General features: G+C 49.5%; 1 protein-coding gene across 4 annotated transcripts in view; it reads left to right on the top strand.

The window, feature by feature from the left end:
• Positions 1–14,607: 14,607 nt before the first annotated feature.
• SYT6 (synaptotagmin 6) overlaps positions 14,608–23,052 on the top strand; it is a 37,121-nt gene continuing 28,676 nt past the window's right edge. For 2 of the 4 annotated variants that reach the window (XM_074564532.1, XM_074564531.1), the window contains exon 1: positions 14,608–14,794. In XM_074564532.1, coding sequence (XP_074420633.1) covers positions 14,641–14,794 — 154 coding nt within the window. In that variant the 5' untranslated portion in view covers positions 14,608–14,640. Of the gene's footprint in view, positions 14,795–19,918; positions 20,205–23,052 lie in introns of those variants that run through there. The other 2 variants (XM_074564534.1, XM_074564533.1) reach the window with 2 other exon arrangements.

Genomic DNA, 23,052 nt, shown 5'->3' with positions numbered 1-23,052 from the left:
AAGGTTACTGTTTCTAATTGTTCTGTTCCTGTGTTTTTGCTGGTGTGTAATAAAAAAAAAAAAGGTTTTCTTTACGTGGTTCTTCAATACATTAGCTGCCTGTAAATATTTCTTGTTAAGTGCTCTGGAATGCGCTGTAGAAGTTGTATTAAATCAGTTTAAAGCATTGTTTGAAAAACATTTTGCTTTGGTTATTTTTATTAAATGAGAAAAAAATTACTCTTTCAACTTGTTTCTTTTTTGCACATCTGCATCACGTTAGATGCTGGTTCACATCTGGCAAAAGGCTTTTCTGATACTTGCAGCGTGGAAGTACCTTGATGAAATTTTAAGTGCAGCGGTTGAAGTGTCACCCTCGAGGCTGCGGGATCTGCGGCCATTGGTCGTTCCCAGACGGAAAACCCTGGCGTCTGAACTCGGCTCAGAGTTTGGGCTGGAGATGCTGTGATTTCACCATTCTGAACTTTTCTGTAAAACGATTCGCCGTGTTTATCTACACCTAGTGCAGGAAATACAGGTATTTTTGGGTTTTCTCTGGGCTTTTTTGTGCTGCTCTCATCCTGATGAAGTCTGGCGAGGCCTCAGGGGAGACGGTTCCGAGTTGCGCAGCTCCCACCTGTGCGGTTCCCAGAGCTGGGATCTTTCCAAAGGGCCCCTCATGCCCCCCATGGAAAAATGGAAAGGGAGCTGAACTTGATCGCTCTGTGGCCGGCTTACATTACACCCGTAGGTCCATGGTGCTCCTCATCTGCCACAGTCGGATCCACGCAGTGGCCGGTGTATTTTACCTGTTGGAATGAGTCTGCAGTGAGCGCACAGCAAGGGGCTGCGTGTTCCTTTGCTTGATAAACGTGTATTTTGGTATATTGGGGACCAGGTCTGTGCCGTAACGTGATGCAGGGCCCTGCAAGGGGTGATTCAAAATGCAGGGCGCGGCGACGGCGGGAGCCATCCAGGCGCCGGGCCGGCCCCGGGGCCCCATCGTCCTGTGGCGCGGGGGTGAGGGCGGGGGTCTGTACCAGGGGAGGAGGAGGTTGCTCCTGCATCATCGGTACTTTCTGCATGTAATGAAAAAGCTGCACGTGCGATGCTGCTGTGTTCATTCACCTTTTAACTGCGCTTTACTGTATGTGCCTTGAGCTGCTCCCTCCTACTGATAAATCCATTTTTTGTGCTGATTTTGCTACTGGAGCATTCTCATGACTTACCGTATCGGAGCTAAAGGCAGAATTGAGTTTACGTATCTTGGGATATGGCCTAGTTCAACTATAGCTATACAATTTGAAGGAGGAAATTGTCTGGTTTGTTTTAACAGGAGCCAGGTAAAATGATTGCAGGTCCTTCCAGGCATCAAATATTGTACTCTAGCTGACCGTGCAGACCTGCAAGAAGAAAGTCAAGCGAGCGTGTCCATAAGCCAGAGTTACCTCTGAATAATTTTTCTGCAAGCAATGAGAGAGAGCGCTAGTAACCTGGAACGCCAGCCATGTGAAGGTATGCGCGTCCTTCACCTTTGCAGTTGGTGAAGGCTCTGGTCCAAGCGTGTCTGGTGTTATAAACTAACTTCAGGCTGTAGCTCATCAAGAAGCTGGATTTTTCTCTTATTGCTTGTTTATTCTTTAAGTGCTTGTGGTGGGTTGGTACCATGATAAAGGAGCTGTCTGCCAGGAAAAGGTTTAGTTAGCTTCACTAAAGTACAAATTTTTTCTTGATAAAATTGGGATCGCCTGCGTTTACAATGAGCACTTGAATGCGCTTGCTTGCCTTTTGCAATCTGCGGCAGAGGAACAGATGGTTTGAACCTAGACCGTTGCACTTCAGATGGATTTTGCTGCTCGAGCAAATACTGCCTGCGCGAGGTGCTGCTCGCTCTGCGTGTGCTGGACACAAACGGGTGGCCAGACCCCTGCTGACCCCTCTGATTCCTCTAGAGCTGGAGTTTGGTGCTCCGCCGGCAGAGGAACAATGAGGGCTTCTCTGGGGGGATCTTTCGTTTCTCTTTCCCAGGCTCTGCCTTGCTGTGTCCAGAGCAATCTCAGCCCTCCCGGTCCATCTGCTCCAGCCTTGGACCATCCATCTGCTCCCTCCCTCCCTGCGGCTCTGGTGCTGCTGCCGCGGGGGCTGGACTCTGATCTGTCGTCCTCAGCACCTCTGGCCTCGCTCAGCCCCCTGCACCCCCTCAGCTGGCTTCTCGCTGTTTTCCCTTCGCGTCCGAGCTGAACTCCTGGCTTGCTCCAATTGCACCGAGCTGTTCACCACATCACGAACCGCTGCGCTTCAGTTGCCAATTTTGTATTCCCCCCCGACCCAGGGCGACATTCTTAACCTCCTCTTTCCATCCTGAAATTCTACAAGAGTTAGAAACGATGCCACTAGAGTGTTCTGCCATTTGCTGTTGTAGAATTCACAGCTGTATCTCTGTAGACAAGTATGTGATTTTGGAATTCCTGCCATCTTTCTCTGAGGGTTGAGATGTTAAACTTGTATCGTCAGAGCACTGGCCACCTTTCCCCTTACTGTTTGTTAATCCATCTCACGGTGTGAGCTCTTGCCTGAACACGCAGACGGGCTGAACTGCGTTTCGTACCGTTCTTGTGTGAGTGGATCAACGCGTGCAGAGCTAAGAGTTATTCAGCAAACGTTACGGAGCTGGTGGGTGACAAGTGATCCTGCCTGTGGCGCCTCTGGCAACTCTAAGAGTTTGGAAATCACATCTTTTGAAGATTTCCACCACTGCAGGGAATATGGGGCTGGCGTATGCCATTAGGCTGTGCTGACACTGTGAATTTGACACTGGGATCCGCATGGCAGCGTGTATCTGTTTCAGATCGCTTTCCTATCAGGAAAGAGTCAGCTCTGAAAGTGGCTGAAAACCCCATTAATTTGAAATTGTGCTTGGAGACGTGTTCAGTGCAGTTCTGCAGCTGTTACTGGGCACGGCTACAGGGTCTGTGCCATGGATCTGAATGGTGGTTTTGCAGGACAAGATACAAAATGCCAAACTGAAGTCTGTTTTCCACTTGGAGGTGATCTGTGTCTCCGGGCAATCCCAAATGTCAGTCATTTATCAGCTCCGTTGGCCCTAGCATGTTTCCAAAGGAAGGAGATGTTGCAGCAACACGTCTTTCTGACAGATGCTGTAGGGACCGTGCTCAGTGATGAATTCTGCTTTCTAAATGAAGACAAATTATCTGCTGGTCTGAGGTTTAATCCGCTCAACACAACAGGGAAGGTGCGTGTAATTCAGAGAACTGCCGCAACTGCATTAGGAAGCACGGAGCGGTGTGTGCATAATCGGCCTTCTGTAGTCAGACACACACCCCTCATGAAAGCGGAGATCACGAACTGTAAGTTATGTGTCATTCTGCTAAGAATTTGTAAATTAACTGCTTATTCTTTAAAATCTCTTGTTCAGAATGTGTCACCAGATGGTGCTCTTACACAGCCATCCATGAGCTGGTCCCTGAGTGAACAAATAAGTTTTTGTCTTGGGAAGAAATTCTCAGGTAAGGCCAGGTTGGATTTCTGAGGCGGGAGAGGAACCTGCTGAGGGCCCGTTTGCTGGGTGCCGCGCTGAGATCTGCGCGTGTTGCCTCGTACCCTGGGTCAGTGTTCGTGTTTAAGTGCTATGGGGTGACCTGGGGACTTCAGTCTCATTCATTTCTCTTTCCATGGCCACGCGGCGGATGCTGGAAATATGTTCAGCCTGCGTTGAGCTCGGGCACGACTTTACTGGAACAACAAGTGTTAATAATGACTGAGTTTTCCCCGTTGTCATCTCTTTTCCTGCTGCCCGGCATCTGATGGAAAGGAAGGGCTGTAACTACTCCGGATGAATTAAGGAACAGCGTTTAGTGCTGGAAAGACAGGCAGTGCCGAAGTTGGTAATACTGAGGCATTTCAGTTATTCCTCAAGCAGGCGGTGGGAAGCGCTGACTGGGAAGAATGGGAAGAGCTGTGTGTGGTCCGTGCCTCCTGCTGAAGCTGCAGTATGTTCCTGGTTTTACCACCCTTGTGCAATGCTCTCCCCTCTGGAAAACATGATTAATCAGAATGTGTTGTCAGCATTCAATACTCTGCTTTGTTGGAAGTTTTCTTTCCCTAGCTTGGTGTCCAGAGCTACAGCAAGATCTTTGTTAACTCTACAATTTCTCAGTTCCCCTTCACGGCCAGTGAGCTGATACTCAGCGTGCTGCTGGCTCGTGGGGTGACTGTGGACATGTCTAACCAATTTAATCTTTTGCCCAATTATAATCAATCTATTTCTCTTCCAGATACACGCAGACACAGTATCCTTTTAGTGTCTGAGCAGAACATAAATGTGTCAGGCCACCTTATTTGCTGCCGGCTGTTGAAAACTAAATTCTATAGAAAGTAATTCAATAATGAATTGGGGGCCCAATATGGGCCCGGTGGCTCTATCCTGCTCCGTCCTTCCAAGGAGGCCTCTCTCTTTCTTGCCTTTACACTATGATGAGCACAGTGACTGGCTGCACAGGGAAGGCTTTCTGGATGCATGTGTCTGAGACATGATTTATGGGGGCCGTGTTTGTAGGTGGTGTAAGTTGGTAGAACTTCATCAAAGTCAGTGGAAGACCTGCACCCTCATTTACTTGACGAGTTATTTCTTCCTTTAAACTAAACAATGTTCTTTCTTATTTGTTCACGAGTTCTAGTAATAATGCGCAGGGATGACTTTTGCAGTGTGGCCCTGGCCAGGAGGGCTCTGGCAGTCGTGGGGGTCTGGGGGCATGTGCCTCTCAGGGACGCGGTGCTGCAGGCTTTGCGCCATCACCCTCCGCGCATGGCTGGGGTTATTGCCTGGGACAGCACTCTGCTGCCATGATGGAGGGCACTTCGCTGTCTGAGAACAGTGCTGGGGAGGATGTTTGACTATTATCTAGGCAGACCTACTAAATAAACAACTTTTTGCCAGTGCTAATGGATCTGTGTCCTTGCCTCTTGTCATTTTATAGCCTTGGGAAATAATGTTATCAGTAAGTAAATAGATTTAAAAAAAAACCAAACAACCCAGTGAAATCTTTTGGCCCTGAGATTTGATGCTGGCAGGAGCAGTAAACACCCTGCAATGAGGCAGACACGATCCTTTTTCCCCACCGTCCCAGCCATTTCCCCGGGGTGAGCCCTGGGGCGCTGGCGGTGGGCTGTGAGCCCTCGTGCCCGATGAGAGCAGCCTGTTGCCTTTCTTCTGTTCCATGGCTCTCCTGCGCTTTCCGTGGGCAGCTGGCAAGGACACCCTTAGTCCGAACTGCAGGACCTGATGCTGCTCTTTCTGGGGAATATGAAGCTGTGGGAAAGTAAATGCAAGAGAAACCAACAGCTTGGGAAAGTCCCATATGCTGCATGGCTAATCGATGAGGCTGGTTATGTTTTCCTGTGAGGATCCTTGGGAACTGAGATGATTGGCAACACACCTGTCATTTAGGATTAGCTCTTCTGTCTATTGTCACCTGTGGAAGGAGATTATTAAATAGTAAAGCGATTGGCAAGGATTTTATTTCTTCTGTTTTTCCTAACAGGAGTATTGCAAATGCTGCTTTGGGCTCCCGGGAGAGATCCTTGCAGAAGATGCTCTGAGGGTAAGCTGTACAGAGATCTTCAATGCAGATCTGTACGTCCCTAGACAGAAAAATCGCTTGGTTTGCTGGCTGTGGGTCTTGTGAAAGAGGTTTGGCATCATTGTTCAGGACGTGCCGGGACCGGCTGTGCTGCATCAGGACTCCCACCCGGCCAGCGTGTCCCCGAGGGCAGGGAGGCGCCTGGGGGAGCAGGAGAGACAAGGGGTAACGAGGATCAGTGGCCAAAGGCATGATGGTAGGCTCAGTTCAGATGGGCTGGATGCTGCAGAGCACGGCAGGTGAAGGACACAGGGTGAGGATGCGGCGCGAGGGTGCGGGGCAATGCAGGGCAGTGATTTGGGGCGATGTGGGGTGGCAGCGCTGCGGGAGCAGGGGCTGCACCCATCTGGAAAGTGCCGGTTGAGAGGGGACCACGCGTGTCCTTTGGGGTGTTGGATGGGCAGCATCGCCACGGGGGGAAGCAGATCCTGCAGTTCTGTGGTGCTCTCTGGAGGCTGATCGAGCAGGTTAATCAAAGAGCTCTCAGGTTTCACATGTTAATTTTCTCCTGAAATAAAAACACTACAGCATTTTCTCTCAGAGGCACAATTGTGCACCACTGTTTTTGTTTTCTCTTTTATAGAAATACTGCTATTTTTATTACCTGTATTTCCACTGGGAAGGATAAAAATAACTAGAATACAGCAAATACTTTGTAAGCACACTGGGGGGAAAAAACCCCCTTATAACTCCTTATTTTCCATTACAGATATCAACTTAGCTTGTTTCTTCCTGAAGGCTGAGATTAAATATATTCTGCTTTGGTTTTCTGTTTATATGAAAACAATTATCGTTTAAAGCCTGTGCTAACTCCAAGGAGGGGTTGGGCTTGCAATCCCCCTGCGTTGTGCCCACAGTGCAGGAGGAAGGTGGCTGCGGATGGACGTGCCCAGTCTCATGCTGGGCTGTGCAGACATACGGGATTTTTCCAGATTCTTTTGTCCAGTGATGGGATTTTTCCAGATTCTTTTGTCCAGCGCTCTCAGTGTCTAGTTATTTTCTTTCCTGGTAGAAATTGTGCCGAGATAAAGCCATACGCGATGTGCTCCAGGGTAGTTTTGTCTAAAGACTACCCACCTCGTGGCTGCTGCAGCTGTATTTGTGCATACATGGGATGGAAAGTGTGGCTCGAACCCTCCGTGGAAACCACCAACCAAACCCTTGTCCTGCTCTGGAAACAGTCAACGGCATCAGGGAAGACCTGGAGACTCAAAGGGCCGCCTCCTGCTTTCCTGAGTTACGGTGGCTGAGGAGCATGCGAGAGCAAAGGCTTCTTGGGAACCGTTAGCACTTTATTACTGAAGACAAATTTTAATCTGTCTTCTGCGTTCTGATGTGAGCGTTTTGTTGGCCTTCGAGAAAAGTGCAGTCTTGATAAATAAATTATGCAGTGATACTGGTAATATTGTCCACTGCACAGAGCGTTGAAATGAGACCTAAAAGCAGCAGTATTTCATCTCTTCTCAGAAAAAGAATGTGTTAACATCTGTTGTTCACATTTATGCAAAGGCCAGCTTAATCCTTCTCATAGCTGTGTACCAGACAACAGCCACGTTTTAGGTTTTTGAAGCGTCACAGAATCATACTTTTGGCCTGGGGGGAGGTAGTGGCTCACTAACTTTATAAATCAGGTTGAGGAACTGAAACGGGTCTAATCCCAGCCTAACGCTCACTCCTGTGAGGCGGTACCATGTTCGGGTAACAGGATTTGCTGCCATAATCTTCCTAAAATTTGGGTCCTACATAACCCTACCTTGTCAGACTGGCTGGGGGTGGCAGGCCGCTGTGCCTCGCACGGCCGCCCTGGCTCAGAGGCAGCCAAGATGGCAAGGCCTCGGGCAGGTGCCCCAGAGCGGGCCCCGGGCTCTCACTTCATTAATTGTATTGAGATTGTGCGTGTGTTAAATGCAGATGCTTGGAGAAAGGAAGGTCAGAGCTCCCCGAGCTATTCAGCTAACGCTGTCGGGCACGGCTGATAGCTGCAGTGCTCACAACCACGTCTCACTGATACGATCTCGTCTGATGTCTCTCAGCCATCTGATGCTGCTGGAGCAGAAATGGCTTTTCAGAGCTTTCAGCCCTGCCAAATCGTGCAGTGACTGTTCACCTTGAGGATATGCAAAATTCCAGGTCAATAAAATATGTTTCAGAAATCTCATCGCCAGAAAACAGTTTTTGATGATATTCCTGCCTCTAGAAAGCTGATTGCCTGGATGCACTCAGCTTCAAAGGCATCAGTCTCCGGCGCCCATGTCTGTGTGCAGGAAGCTCCAGAGCCCCTTGGAATCGGTGCTTCTCAGGACACCAAGCCGCATTTCCTTGCCGTGGAGCCCGTGAAGGTGGCACCGCGCAGCAGCAGCTCCAGGACGGGGCTCGCCGCAGGCACTGCTCGCCCCCGCCGCGGTGGCCCTTTGCTGTGCAGGTTCATCACACGCTGTGTGAGGAAGTGAGTGAATTGGTTACCTTTGAACTTCACATCTCAGAGTTTGCTCGCAGTGCGGTCTGGAGACTGCCATTTTAGGCTGCAAATTCAGGATTATTTTTCCTTCCTCCTTCCTTATGGTGCCAGGATGTTCTAGGAGAGGAGTGTCTAGAACTGAGTGACGGCTCCCGGGAGAGTTCACACGGGGAATGAGCCCCCACGCTGCAGACAGGAGAGGCTTGGGGCATGCAAGCGTGGAACCAGCGGTTCCTTTGTGTTTCAAGCATTGCTTTGTGCAATAGACGGAGCCTTGGTGAATTCTGTTGCTAAGCGGTATGAGGGACCAGAGTCCTGGAGACCTTTGCACGGGCGAATATTTCTGCTGGAGATGAACAGAGGAGTGATCTGTGCTTTTTGTGCAAAAAAAAAAGTGTAAGTCATTGCTCACTGGGGAGAACACAGCTCAGGCAACCTGCCCTCTCCACCACGGGAGCTGCCTCTTGTTTTTCTGCACCGTGTCCAGGAACACGAACATGAAGCTCTGGCCGCTCCGCGTCCTCCAGGGCAGAGGAGAACGCTGCTGGCCGGCAGCTCTGCCCGCCAGAGTCGGGTACAGATTCAATACTTGCACAGAGCTTGTTTAAGTATTTTTTTCTAAAGTTAGTTTGAGCTCAATTCTTACTACTAGTATTGGATTTAAATTCTTTCTTAAAGCTCTGTCTTCTTTATGACAAGCAGGGTCATCTCCCACTCTCTGTGCGCACAGGGAAGCGGTGAGGATGTTGGCTTTGCTCTCTGCTTGCACCACAAAATCTGCATATCAAAGCGGCGCGTGAAGGTGCACAGCAATACGCGTTACATTTACACACAGATGGCACATTGACACTGCCAAAGGATCCAGACCAGTGTTTTTTTTCCTGGCAAGAAGCTCCGAATAATTTTTGAGCTGTTTCCAATTATCATATTAACTGGGAGAGTAAACAATATCATACTATTAGTTAGAACTGACATGAATAAATGCTGCTGCTCCCTCTTCAGACTTGATTATTATTAAAAAAAAAAAAAAAATCAGCTTCAAATAGATCCTAATCCAAATTAAATGAATAGCATATTCTGTCTCAGCTGGACAAATATATTTGTGATTCCACCTTAGTAGCACACATTCCCAGAGATGTGACCAGATAGGTTGAACAGAAAAAATTTTGTACACGTAGTTACCCATGTTCAGACTCCAGACATGAATATTGAACATATTCTTATTAATCCTAATGCAGTGTGATTCAAAACTTCCCAGTTCCTCAAATGTTAATGGTAATAATGTCTTTGGTGCTTGTCTTCTGCTTTACTGAAGAGGAAATTTGCATGGAGCTGTTGGAGCGGGGCCAGAGGAGGCCCCGGAGCTGCTGGGAGGGCTGGAGCCCCTCTGCTGTGGGGACAGGCTGAGAGAGCTGGGGGGATTCAGCCTGGAGAAGAGAAGGCTCCGCGGAGACCTTCCAGCCCCTTCCAGTCCCTAAAGGGGCTCCAGGAAAGCTGGGGAGGGACTCTGGATCAGGGAGGGGAGCCATGGGACGAGGCGGAAGGGTTTTACACTGAAAGAGGGGAGACTGAGATGAGATATTGGGAAGAAATACTGGCCCAGGTTGCCCAGAGAAGCTGTGGCTGCCCCATCCCTGGAGGGGTTCAAGGCCAGGTTGGACGGGGCTTGGAGCAACCTGGGCTGGCGGGAGGTGTCCCTGCCCAGATCTTTAAGGTCCCTCCCAACCCACACCATTCTATGATTCTCTCTCAGTCTGCTCACTCTCAGAATATTATGAATTTTACCGCTTTCAATCCTGGTTACTGAGCAGTATGTGCAGCCCTCTAACAGATGCAAACTATAGCCAGTATTTTCATTAATTTTGCGGTCTTGTCTGATGTGATTATTTCAAAGGTACCTCAAGAGCTGCGTTGTTGCATATAAAGCAGTTCTCTGTGTAATCCAAGTCTGTTGAGCCATTTTCCGTAACACTTATTCAAGTGTAAGTCCTCCAGATGCAGCCTTTCCTATTTAACTCTTAGCTCTGCCTCTCTGAATGTGGTATCAGGCTGCTGGATGGGGAGAAGAGAAATGCTACCTTGCGAGAGGAAGGCATGCCACACTTTCCTAAATGCCATGTGAATCCAGCTGCAGGGAAGAGCTTGCCAGACGCGAGACGGACGAAATGCCAGGGTGGATGCAGGTGAGACAAAGCTGCGGAACCTCTCCTGAGATCATCAGCTGTGCCCCAGTCCCTGGGAGCGTGGGGGGCACTTGCCTTTGCTGTTCTTACTGGAAGGTGGAGACACGACTTAGGGGAGCAATTTGGCCCCTAAGTACAAGCTCTGCTGAGTCGGGCTGCAGCAGGGGTGCTCTGCAGGGGTCTAGGAGCCGTGTGTGTGTGGCTGGTCTGGGCTCGTGCTCCTCCAGCCCCGGACCCGGGGCTGCAGCGTGGCTGGGGAGGGGGCACTGGCGGCACCAGCAGCACTGGCCGGAGCACGGTGGAAGCTGCCGTGCCTGGGGAGAGGGGTCTGGCTCCTCCGGGGCTTTCCCTGTGTTGCTCCAGGTGGCAAAGTGGGAGCTTCCCAGCGGGAGATGAGAGGCAAAACCTTGTATCTCGGTAGCCGTACGTATGTGAGTATGGAGGAAGAGAAGTAGTTGCCAGAGTCCTTGCTTGGGAAAAGCAGTGTTTGGGTTTCCAGGCGTGGCAGCTGCTACCTGGCTGGTTTTCAGCCTTCTGTGTTGGACAATAAACAGTGCATATGACAATTTCAAAGTTATAAGGTGCAAAAAAAGTCTGGTTTTGTGTTCTGAAGAAATATTTGTTAAGAGTATGGATGCTGATGCCAGGGTCTCCTGTTATTGTTACCCAGCAAGCCTGGAGTCCTCTGATATGTAAGTGAAGGTAGATAATTGACCCAAGGTGACTTTAGGTTTAAAAGTAAAAAGCTCCTTTTTACCTTTGAAATAAAATTATTTTTTCCCCAAATAATTGAATTTTACTATTGATTTCTGTGTTACAAGCTCTGAATTGGACATTAACCTTTTTCTAAGGGTTTGGTTGTTTGGGTTTGTTTTATCTGTTGAAATCTTTTTAAGGTAAATTCAAATTTCAAACGCAATCCTTGATTGATATATTCCAGGAATTCCTCTCTTGGTGCCAATTTTGGTGACTCAAGTGAAAAACTGTTGGTGTTCTGGGGAGATGTGGTGAGGTTATCACTAGTCAAGGGCTCACTTGCATCCCACTGGGTCTCGCTATACTTTGGTTTTGGGAGTCTGGGCCACAGGTGCCCTGGAGGAGGGCTGAAATCTTTGGGGTGGTGTCACAGTGACAAATGTAAACTTGATTACTACTTGGGAGTGCTTCAGCACTCCTTGCTAGAAACTACGTGATCGCGGTTTGGGATGGTCTGGTGCTCTGTATGCATTTCCCACACTTTTTATTAAAGTACAGATGGTTTCTAGGATATATGGTGTTTCATGGGGCTACAGAAGCTGTAACAGGACTTTGTCATAAAGTTATTTGCAGTGCTTTAAAATTTAGCACGTCTTACATCCTGACTTGCAGAACAGTCTTCTCCATCACTGAGAAATCAACTGCTGATGTTCGTTTTCTGCCCTTTGGTGGCCTCCTGGGCACTGCGTATATCTGAATTTTCCAGGAGGAGGGTGATGTCCTGAAAGGGTGGGGGTGGTTTTGCTAATCTGTCTCTAATCACTTCTGCATGTGCGAGTCTGGTTCTGTATCCGCTGCCATTAATGGTGCTTTCAAGCAGTGGGCAGCAAACCACTGATGGAGAGTGATCAGATGTTTGGGATCTGGTCACCCTGAGGAAGACTCCAATAGGGAAGACGCAGCAACAGCACAAGGTGATTGTAGCTTGACCTATGTGGTCTCTCATTTTGTTTTTTTCTTTGTGTGCTGATGGATGTGTTATTTCTCTGCCCAGGTGAGCAGCACCCTCCTTACAGTAAACTCGCTAAGCTTTGTCACAGTTGCCAAGCAAACATCACCTCTGATCCTTCCGGCCCCCGTGGGGGTCGCAGACCCCTGGCTATGGCTGTGGGCTCTTGCAACCTGCTCTCGGGACCACAGACCCCCGTGCTGCATCGGGACTGCACCTGCAGGAGGGACTGTCCTCTTCTGTATCCTCAGTCACAGCTGGAAAAAGCGTTCTGTAGGGCCTTCCGCGGTGGCACTAGGTTTCTTCGCATACGTGAGTGTACATATACAAGCTTCTCTTCCAGAGCAGGAGGCAGAAGTAAACCAAACGCTCAGCTTTAGAAAAGGTCCTGGGCTGAACTCCAGTTGAAGCAAAACCATCATGAACTCATTCATACTTCAGTAAACCTACGGGGCTGCAGCAGGGTAGGACCTAGCCCCTGGGAGATGTTGTATGGACTCAAATCAGGGAGGGAAGCCGTTCTGTGAGGGCTGTACAGCCTAAGGAAAAACATTGTGCAACAGATAAGGAAAGACAAAGGCTGGGCGTGTCGATGATGGGAACGATTGGTTCCAAAGACAGGTTTTAGGCACAATTTGAGTTCCAAATTTCTTAAAAAGATAAATAGGTGGGTGGGTTTAGTGACTTTGTCATATAAATGTAATGCAAACTATACCTGAGCTTGAGCTCCTGGCAAATGACTGTTTAACTTCCAGCCTTGCAAAGTCTGGAGTCTCTACTCAGTAAACATGGACCTTTGCAAGCCCCGGTACTGCCAGCAAGCAGCTGGTGATGTTGGTGTTTGCTCGCACGTGGTAAACACTTCCAGAAATACTTCCTAATCTGCAGGTGCGCCTCAAACTGTTTGCAGCAAAAGGTTATACAGCACTGACCGGGAGGTGGTAGTATCTAATTTGTGACCAATTGTAGGATATTGCTGTCTTAATAAAAGATTTCACTCATGTTGTCATGGCAACAGAAGTTTTTGGAAGTAGCAGTGCTTAGGAGGTAAGTTGCTCTTGCCAGACAGAGGTTGCCCTGCTGGATAAAGCACTCTGGCAGAAGCTCAGCTGGCAGCGGTAAGGTGTCCAAAACACACTGGTCTGGGCAAGGAGGCAGGAAGGACTGGTGTGACCAAAAGGGTCCTGTCTGGAGCAATGCCTTTGCCCGGCTGGCACTTGCATCTCAGCTGCCACACAAGCCCTTTGTGTTGGGAGCAAGTCACTAACCCAACAGCTGGAGAATTTACTGTAGATTTTATGGAGCCAGCGGGGGAGCTCAGGGCTGCGGCAGGGCGAAGGGCGCCTCGGTCCTGCTGCCCCATGGGGCGGCACTGGGGCAACACCAGTCCCCTGGTGCCTGGTCCTGTCGCCCCCAGGCTGGTCCAAGACACCAGAAGTGGGCAGGGACCAGGCGGGAGGAGGCAGCACATGAAGCACCTGGTAGAGTTCCTGGAGTTCCCAGCCCGGGAATGCAGGTACGGAGTTTCTGGCAGGTTTGCTGCCTTGCAGGAGCCTGCGTGGCTGGGCTGCAGGGTTGTTAGAGGATCTGTGCTCCAGGGGAGCCCCGTGCTGCATCAGGTGCTTGTGTAACTCCTGGGACTCACCTGCTGTGACAGCTGAAAGCACTTCAGCAAGTAATTAGCAGACAAAATAAACACAGTGGCATGAATCTAAACATGCTCTGTTGCGATGTGGGGCTGAGGGATCTGTGTAGCTTCAGCCCTGGCTCTCCAGTATGCTCATTAGATTTGTACTAGCTTCTCTGCTCCAGAAGCTGCAAGAAATCATTCTGCTGTACATAATTTTAATTGCCTGTTATACAATTGCTTTTTTTTTCCCCATGTCTGTCAAATATATTCTCTGTTCAAAAGTGCAGCTCTGTCATGTGGCATGACCTGTCTGCTAAATTACAATAGGAATAAAAAAATACTGCAGAAAAAAAAAACTAATTATGAAACACAATGGCATTCTCAATCTCTATTGCCATCTGCAGCCTGTTGTGTTAGGACCAGTACAAACAGCTCAATAAAACCTGCTGCTTTTCTTATGTTGCCTTTGGCAGTTGTAAGTAGTTTGTGCAGTGTTCACGGGGGCACTCTTGTGTCTCTGGGCTGATGATGTGCTGTCCTCAGCCAGACGATTTCAGCAGTCCCTTTTTTTGCAGAATTGCTCTGGAGCAGGGATTTGAAACTGCACCTGGAGAACGGAGAAAGGGGGGCAGCAATGAGAGGGTTAAAAAGAATTATCTGGGCTGCAGCTTTAAAAATGTCTATTGAGGGCACGAAACTGAATTTGGTAGGAGGTTCTTGTCTGGAACACGCCTTGGCAGTAAACAGATATCTGATCTCAGAGGCAATAAGGCATCGGGAGCACCGGCAGGACTGCAGTGGGCTGTGGTTGCTGGAGGCTGCCCGGAGCATCCCTGGTCTGAACGCGGAGCAGGGTTTGTGGAGCTGGAGCACTGCCTGGCACAGAGTGTCCCTTACGGTGCTGCCATGCCAGAGGGTGGAACTGGCGTGAATCTGTTTGTGTGACTAAGAATAAACAAACCCTCTTTTCCTAGTTTGACTTTCTTAGACAGCAGAGGGGGAAAGCGGAGGATGCAGTGTGGGAGATGAGTGGTACCAAGGATGACAGCCGTTGTCGGAAGGCAGTCCGCATTGTCACCGAGCTGTGCCGGAAGAAAAGCCTGCCTAGCTTGGACCTGGACATTTGCAGGGAGTTCCTCCTGCTGCCTTCCGACCAGAGCCTGATTATCTCCGAGCCAGGTACAGTACTCTGGTCCTGTCTGCTGGAGTGGTGGCGTGGCTGCCCACAGCCAGAGGAAGGCAGGACTCTCACAGGGGAGGGGAATGTTTGCAAGCCCCGTGTTAGACTCGGGGCTTGTTCTCGGCATGCATCGCTCTGTGGTTATTTTCCTTCACACGTCTTCCACTGTGAAGTTTTGGATGCAAGTGCTACCTCACCTGTTGATGTGAACCAGCACAGCCTGGTGGGATGGTGGCGCTGAGGGGGCAGGTGGGCTGTTACCGGGACGCGCTAGCAAGGAGGCGGTTAATGAGATAAAGTTTCCATGAAAGTTCCATATTTTTTTGCAAACATAGACTCCTGTCCTGTGTAAAACAAAAAAGCAGTAAAAAGACTATTTAAGTAACTGAGATAATAGGAACTGTTTGCTGTTATCCCAGTTTGAGAAAAGGCAGGACTTGCATGGATTTTTAGTTCCATGCAAAGGGACCGTAACGTACTTTCATGTGTTTGTTTTACTTTCCCTAAGAACTGCCTGAAGTTGTTCCTTGTCAGCTTGTAGCGCGAGGGAGACACACTGTGTGTCAGCGATGAATCAAGAGCAAGCTTACCGCTCTGAGAGCAAAGGGGCATTTCTGTATTGCAAAGCAGTTAATTTTCAGTAGATTTCTGCTCACAGCTTCTTGTTCCAGAGAGGTCGTCTTCTGCTGTAACTTCACAAGACATTGGCAGAGGGGGCTTACATCCCAGGCTCACATGCTGAGAGGCAAAAACCAAAATCCCATGCTTTTTAGCATTATTGATAACAAGCTGTAAGTTGTTTGTGTACTCGAACACTTGTGCAGAGTGCTTCCTTTAAGATTTCTGTAAATAATGATCTACCAACCCTGCTTGATTTCACAGCATAAGTTTTCAGAACTTTTCTTCTCCTCCTCCTGTCAGGGCCTGGGTGCGGTGCAGCATCCCGTCAGTCCCTCTCCAAGCTCCCTGCCTCGTCCTGCTCCGGTCCCTCCACCAGCGCCTCGCGGCGGGATGCGACGGCGCCCAGGGCACACGGGCAGCTCTCTGGTCCCGCTGGGCTTCTGCCTTCTCTTTGCCCGCAGTGGTGCGTCCACCGCTGTTTTACCAGTATGTCCCACCTTCATTTCACATCCCACTCCGCTTGTAACTTAATTGTCATCTTAAAATGCCTTGCTTTATCCCTGCTTGTTCTGAAGGCGTCTCAGCACTGCTGGTACCGTCCTTATGCGTTGCATCCAGTGCAGCTGTTTCCTCTATTGCAAATAACTTACTGCATTGCTTCATAATTCTTTACATTGGTACCAAAATGAATGTTTTCCTGACTCCATGCAGCAGAAATACCTGTACTGCTTTTGTTCCGTCCACCCTGGTATGACAGATAGTTGCCTGGCATTTGTTTGTGCAGCCTGCTCGGGACCTCGTTTTCGGGTCGTGACCGTGTCACCGTATGCCTTTAACTTCTCAAATGTTTGCTGCGCTGACCTCTGGTTTAAGTGTCAGCCTCTACCCAGTGCCCTGGGCGAGTCCTGCTGGGCCGACTGACTGCGCTGGGTGCATTAACAGCTGTTGCTGTCGTCTCTGCTCTGCACGACTGGGCCCATTTTTATGTCTAGACAGCACCGAGGACACCGTTTGGGCCCAACTAATATTTCTCAAATGCCTGGATGTAAAAATTCTCCAGCAAGGGGGAAAAATCTGTTTGCATTAAGCATTAACTAATGTAACAGTTGTGGTGGTTAAAATACCCGCTAGCGTCTGGATGTTGATCTAATTATCCACATTTGTGCTTTGCCCATTTTATGCTGAAGACTTATGTTAAGCAAATTTGCTATCGGCTACCTGGAGTCCTATGTTCAGATTTGTCGACTCCTTCCTCATAAAGATATACAAATAAAAAGCGAGGCTGTGCGAGACGAGCAGTGATGCGGCTGTGAGACGGGGTACGGACAGGAGAGTCAGAGCTGAGCAGCCTCAGTGCTGGGCACTTGCATCCAAAGTTTGGTGGAGTAAAACTGGCCCAATTTGTCATCATCATGTGAAGTCAACGGCTTCTCTGTCAGTTTGTTACCTCCTGGATAAATCTATTAGCTAATGGCTAAATCAGCTTGGCTTGCCAAGTCTCTCGATGGAGTTCGCGTCATTTGGGAGCAGGCAGGCGAGAGCACTCTAATGCTGCCAAAGCTGGCAGCCAGGGCTGCGTCTGCACAGCTCTGCTTGCCGTTAGACCCTGAGAGGTGGTTTGGTGTTTTCTGATGTTTCATGTGTGGATGGAGAGCAGTATCTTCTGGGGATGCTGTGGACTTGCAAAGGAATTAGCCAGGTATCGCTAGCCTCATTGCAGTGCATCTGACAGTGGAAAAAAACTGAATATAAAAATATTACTGAATAGTTTATGTAAGAATATGTCAGAACATGGTTTTATGCAGTGGCTGTTTTAAAACCATTTTGGACTGAATGTGGAGAGTGCTACTGTCTATAAAGTAGCTGCTCCTCTGCTCTGTGTACTTCAGGTTATGCAGCAGCCGATTCTACCACTCCAAGTCAATGTAAGAAATACGGCGGCAGCCGTTCCCCCGTGTGCCGTACATACTGTGCGCCCAGCGACGCAGCATTGCAGGCTGCTGCTGCTGGCTAGTAACCCAGCAGCTAAGTATGTCAGAAAAATAAGGTATTTGGATGAGGAAGGTTTTGGTATGGCTGCGTCAGTGGATATGCGAGGGTGAGTTTTGCCTGCAGTTTGGCCCATGGCGGTGCCAGGAATAGAACTGATCTCTTGGCTGTGGGCCCTGAGATCGAGCAAGATACAGCATCCTTTTGTTGTGCCTATCTAAAATCCTCCCCCGTAGCTGCCTCCATCTGATAGCTCCCTTCCCTGCCAGTCCTCAGCTGTTGTGCAGTGACGCTGCGAGTGTGACTAGTACACAGGCACGAGCTGTAGGCAGTGGAAATGCCTGTGATATAGGGACAACATCCACCACTGCGGTGATGTGCCTTAGATAAATGGATGTTTCTCTGCCCTGGAGGTGCGGTGAGCACTCTAGGATGTAGCGCTCTCAGAAAACTTGTGGACAAGCCCTGCTGAAGTGCAAAGCACTTGGCTGCCGATGCAGGGGAGCCCGCGCTGCCCGATTCCCACCGGAGGGCTGCCCTGGGCACAGCGAGCCACCCCGTGTCACCCGGTCCCTCTGCCCGTGGGAGCGGAGCTGCTTGTTGGCAAGCAACGTGCTCCAGGGTCCTTGGGGAACAGGGTGCAAGGTCCTGCTCCCCGGGGCCTGCTACCAGCTCCTGCGGTGCGGCGAGCTCCCCCCGGCTGCGCCTGCCCAGGCTGGCTCCCAGGGGTGGGAAGCCCGTGGTCCTTCCCGTGGGCAGCTGGGCTCCAGCCTGCCACATCCCCGGGCACGGGCATTGCGTGGCACCCTGCACACCCTGCACAGCTCCGCCGTGCAGCGTGCTCTGTGCTTGTCTGCTCGGTCAGGTTGTCGCTCAGTCTGCACTGAATTGCGTTACCGACTTGCTCCCAACGTTCTCCTGAGCTGGGTCCCTGTGGGCGCACGGTGCCGGCCCTGGCTGCGGATGGGGGCTGCCAGCGGCGCAGGGGGGTCGTGCCAACAGGCGAAGGCATAGGGGGCGGGGGCTCGGCTCCACAGGGGGGTTTAGAAGCAAAATGATCATTCTGAAAGGATCGTGCAGAGCGGGTGGAGTGCGGTTGTGATGCTTCCTGACCGTGCGTAGGTACAGGAGGGAATTTACACCAGGGTCAGAGCACATCCAGGAGCAAACCCCTGGGTTTGATTTCTAGTGCCAGCACTACTGTGTTGTGGCTTTCTTTAAATACGACGTTGGAGTTTTTTGCCTCAGTGTGTCCATTTGTAAGAAGCTTCACTGCCCTGTAGAATAAGAATAGGACACAGTGGATGATGCGCAGAGGTTTTGCAGTTTTTACCCAGAAAGTCGCTACAGGATTGCGTGCGCAGCAGTCCCTGTTGATCTCGGCACAGTGCGTGTGCCCTCCTCAAACCCTTCCATAGGCACTGATTCACCCCAATAAAATGCTCATCTGCTCTCCTGGTGCAGGGTACGAAACCTGAAATGAAAGGGAAAAAAACCCAGACAGCTGGGGAAAATGCAAAACCAGAGGAGATGTTACGATAATTTCTGTTTCCTAGCACGCTTTGTCAGCTGTCCTTCTGTGCTCTAATCCCACAGTAATTCAGAGCACATTTAGCGTTTTGCCCTTTGTGTGAACTGTTCTTTTTAAACTTCATGATGCAGGCAGTACATCTTGTACAGCGCTGAACACCCTCCTGGCACTTCGCAAATACTATTAAAATGTTAAACCCACAAGTACGTAAGTGTTCTTGCTGCAGGCAGAAAAAGGGGCGAATTTCTGTGCAATAGGGGTTTTTTTTCATTGCAGGAATGTTGATGCAGAAAGATCACTTTTATATGGAGAAATTGCTACTGGAGTATTTTTCTTGGAAAAAAAATTACCCCTTGGTAGGATAGTTTGACTAATGGGAAAACTGATGGCATGCCCATTCACCGATACGGGATGCCTACAGCCACTGCCTATGAAATACGGAGAAGCCTCGGATTTGCTTACCAGCTGTAACAGCAGACTTTTCTGAACCGCTGTTAAAAGAGTATTTTAAGTAAATATAACAGTAAACATGTTTAAAGCCACCCAGGCTTTCACTGAAGCTTGTGTTTCCAGAGGCCAGGCACGTGAGGAGTAGCACTCAGGGGCAAAGCTCCTTCTTACCCCGGAGTGATGTACTCACAAAATAGATCTTGCCTTCCTCTGCGAGCGTCTGGTCCACCAGCAGCAAAAGGGCTTCATGCAGCAGATTTGCTCTTTAGCTCAAGTAAAACAGGTTTGTTCTCTGATCCTGAAGGTGTCAGGTTCAAACCTTGCTACCAGAGGAAGGTTTGCCAAACCATATTAAAATAAGGTTAAAAGCAGCAGCATAAATCTAGGAAAAATGGATTATATAGCTTGTCTATGAACACGTGTCTGTCTATTAACTGTGTGGATCTACGACTCTTCGGCTGCCTCTGGCTATGCACTGTGACGGTCCCGGTAAATAAAATGCACCTTTGGAGCTGTGGAGTGCGTGTGTTCCGGGGCTCTGTAAGTACCGCTCTGCGTAGAAGCAGGTTTGCATCTGCCTAATTGCTGTTGGTTGATTCATTCCTGAAGCAGTACAGGGAGGCTGATCGTGTTTGTGGGCTTTTTTGCGGACCTCGGAGCCTATTCCAGTGCAGCTGCAGTAGCCTCATGCATAGTCAGGGACCAGCATCTAAAACTCCATAGAAACAGGCAGCCAGATTGCTGCTGGTGTTAATTGCGTGTGTGAGCTGGCTGAGGACAGTGACCAGGGACCGAGCCGAGGAGCAGATACCTCTTTGGTAAGTCCACATTTCTGAAGTTACTTTGTTAATTTTTTGCCTTTTTCCATACTATGGAGCCTCTTTTCCTTAACAAACATTTTGCTCCAGCAGTTTCTGTCTTTGCCGTTGAAACATTTTCTTCTGCTTTCAGTATTCTCCCTACGTTTTCACTGAAACCGAGCATGTGCTTTCAGCTAGTTCAAATCAGGGCATAGCCTGACTCTCATCTTCTCCATTGTTTTGCGGGAGGACTCCGAGAAGCTGGTATTTCTGTGTTTGCAGGTGTTTGTTGCTGGACATCTTTGCTTTACTGAAGTCACGCCAGTGTGATGTGCACAGCCTGCTGCACGTACCATGCATTCACTAAGTCACACAGTCTCACATGTGTGCATTCGTTCTTCAGGGATAAGAGCAGAACCCTAACGGGATCTTATATCTGATACAAATTTGCATTTAACTGTAGTTTCAACTGTCCTTTTTTTCTTACCTGTTTCTTCTTACTGCTCATGTTTCGAAGTACAATTGCATAGTCTTCCCTAGGACCCCAGGTTTCCATCTCGTGTTAGTTAGGCACCTTTTTCTAGCTTTCTTTTCAAAGATGATAGTATATATTTTTCCTTCCTATCTGTATATTGTAAAATCAGGAAGCTTATCTGTAACAGCCCTTATTGTTTCAATCCAGTGGACTCACTAGCATAACAGTCACTTGCGCTGGCAGTTGTTTGGAGGGATGTGATTTGTCTCTCTGCCATGCATTGTCTTTAATTATACTTGTACGTTGCAAAATGGCATCCTAGAGGGACAGAGAAGGGACGTTTCGAGTGACTGTACATGAACTGTATATTTTCTATGTCTATGGCAAAAAGAAAGTTATCCTGCAGGGTGTCTTGTACACAGTGAAACTGCAGATGCTAATTAAGGCTGCCTTTATATTTAGTCCAGTTTGTTATGCTGTAGCAGGTTGGTGTTTGACAACATCACAGCGAAGGCTAAAGGCAGGATGCCAGAAGCTCAGTTCATGCAAGCCCTTTCAAAGCCATCATTAAGACATACAGTCCTGGAGCATTTGGTTCCATGGAATAATAATTGCCCAGAAATTCTAGCACAGCAGTGTCTCTGGTAATGTAAGTATTACTCTGATTTTCTATGCCTGTTCGTAACTGCTGCAAAGAAGCGCCTGTGCTCCTGTAACAACACAGTGTTAGGTGAGTATGGCGAGCACCTCCTTCATCGCGTTCTTTCCATACGCGGCACTTCATCTCTTGGACATCTGCGTGCATTTGCTCAGAGTTATTTGAGCTCAGTTCTGCATCTGGTCTTGGCTCAAAACCTTCGTGCTAAAAGGATTCTGAGCGGCGTGGCACGGAGTGTTATGAGTCGTTGGAAAAGGGAAAAAAGAATCTCAGAATCCGTTTAATAAATCTGCAGGATTGGGCAGTCCAGCCTGCACGCGTGACTGTTGCATAGTACGTTTTAGGGGTTAAAGATCTCTGTCTTTGTTACAAGCTAATGGAAGCAGCAGCAGCGGCTAATGACAGGAGCAGAGCGGTTCAGGGAGGAAGTTCCCTGATCATTCAGTGGAGCCTGAACAAAGAAATGCTTTTTTCATAACTGCTGCATCCCCGGCTGGCAGCACGGGGTCTCGGTACCTCGGGGTGTGCAGGCGGGTGGCTGGGGACCCTGCCCGGCTGCTCTGCGTCCTGCACCGCTTCTCACAGACCTGTGCCGTTCTGCTGTGCAGACCAGACTGTCTTTTGTGTGCCAGGTATTAGCAGCATGACACGTTGAGAGAGAGAGAGAGAGAGGGCATGACACGGGCTTTCATGGTCATACTGGGTTTAGATGGCTTTAATTGGCAACCTGACCTCCTGAGGACACGCATCTGTGTATCACCCACTCTTTGCAGCATCGGGAGCCAGGGGAGTTCTGGATGAATCCTGATCCCTTAGTTTTGGTTTGCTGTGGGGCAGGTCCAGGCAATGAAGCTCTTCCATCATGCTTTCATGGATTCAAGGAGGTCCCTTGTGCTGGAGAGGCTCCGTGTCCTGAGGTCGAGGGGAGCGCTCAGCCCAAGGAGAGCCTCTGGAAAGCTTTCTGGGCTGCCTTGTCCCAACTCGGGGCTTCTGCCCTCCCCTGGCTGAGCTCTGCTTTTTGGGGTTCTCAGCCTGTGTCCTCTTGCCTGACCCTGGACCGCAGGGCTGGAGATGCCCGGGCCCGTGGGATGAGGATCAGCGCTTAGGAGGCTGCAGGGTGGGGTGGGAAGAGACCCCGGGTCTGCTCCCAGTCAAGGTTTATCCTGAGGTCTTTTCGGGGCAGGCTGATTTTAGGGTTTTTTTGAACCGAAACGGAGTCAGAGAGAGAGCCGCAGGGAAGCATTTCCCCGAAACTGAATCTCCCTGTAGAAAGTGAAGTGCAGAGAGACGGCAGCTCTGGCACAGTGAGCCTGGACGCTAAGGCGCTGCTGACCCTGGCCTTTCTGGGGTCTCACAACAGTCTTTGGCTTTGACCAAGTTTTTGAAGGGAAATTTTAAGGTCTTAAGGGAGAGAGTGACAGTGTAAACCTTCTGTTTGCATTGCACCTTGAAATGCAATTGTATTTCTACATCCCAGAAGCGTCCGTATTATGGTGTTTTGCTCTCTGCCGGGCTCTGCTCAGCTCCGGCAGGTCTGGGCAGAGACCTCCCCCCATATCGAGCAGCCTCAGCAAGGCGTCCCTGGCACACCTTCTGTGCTCAGCTCAGGTCCTGTCTGCACGGGGTCACATCGTGGGAGGAGGACGACGCTCGGTGTCACTCATTTAACCTCAGCCCAGGGCACCACGTGTGCTCAGCGCTGCCGAGTCGTTTACAGATGTTGCTACAACATA

The sequence above is a fragment of the Larus michahellis genome, chromosome 21 (genome assembly GCF_964199755.1).
Source record: "Larus michahellis chromosome 21, bLarMic1.1, whole genome shotgun sequence".
NCBI classification, from domain to species: Eukaryota; Metazoa; Chordata; class Aves; order Charadriiformes; family Laridae; genus Larus; species Larus michahellis.
The sequence above is the reverse complement of the archived record's forward strand: the minus strand, read 5'-3'. Positions and strand labels throughout refer to the sequence as shown.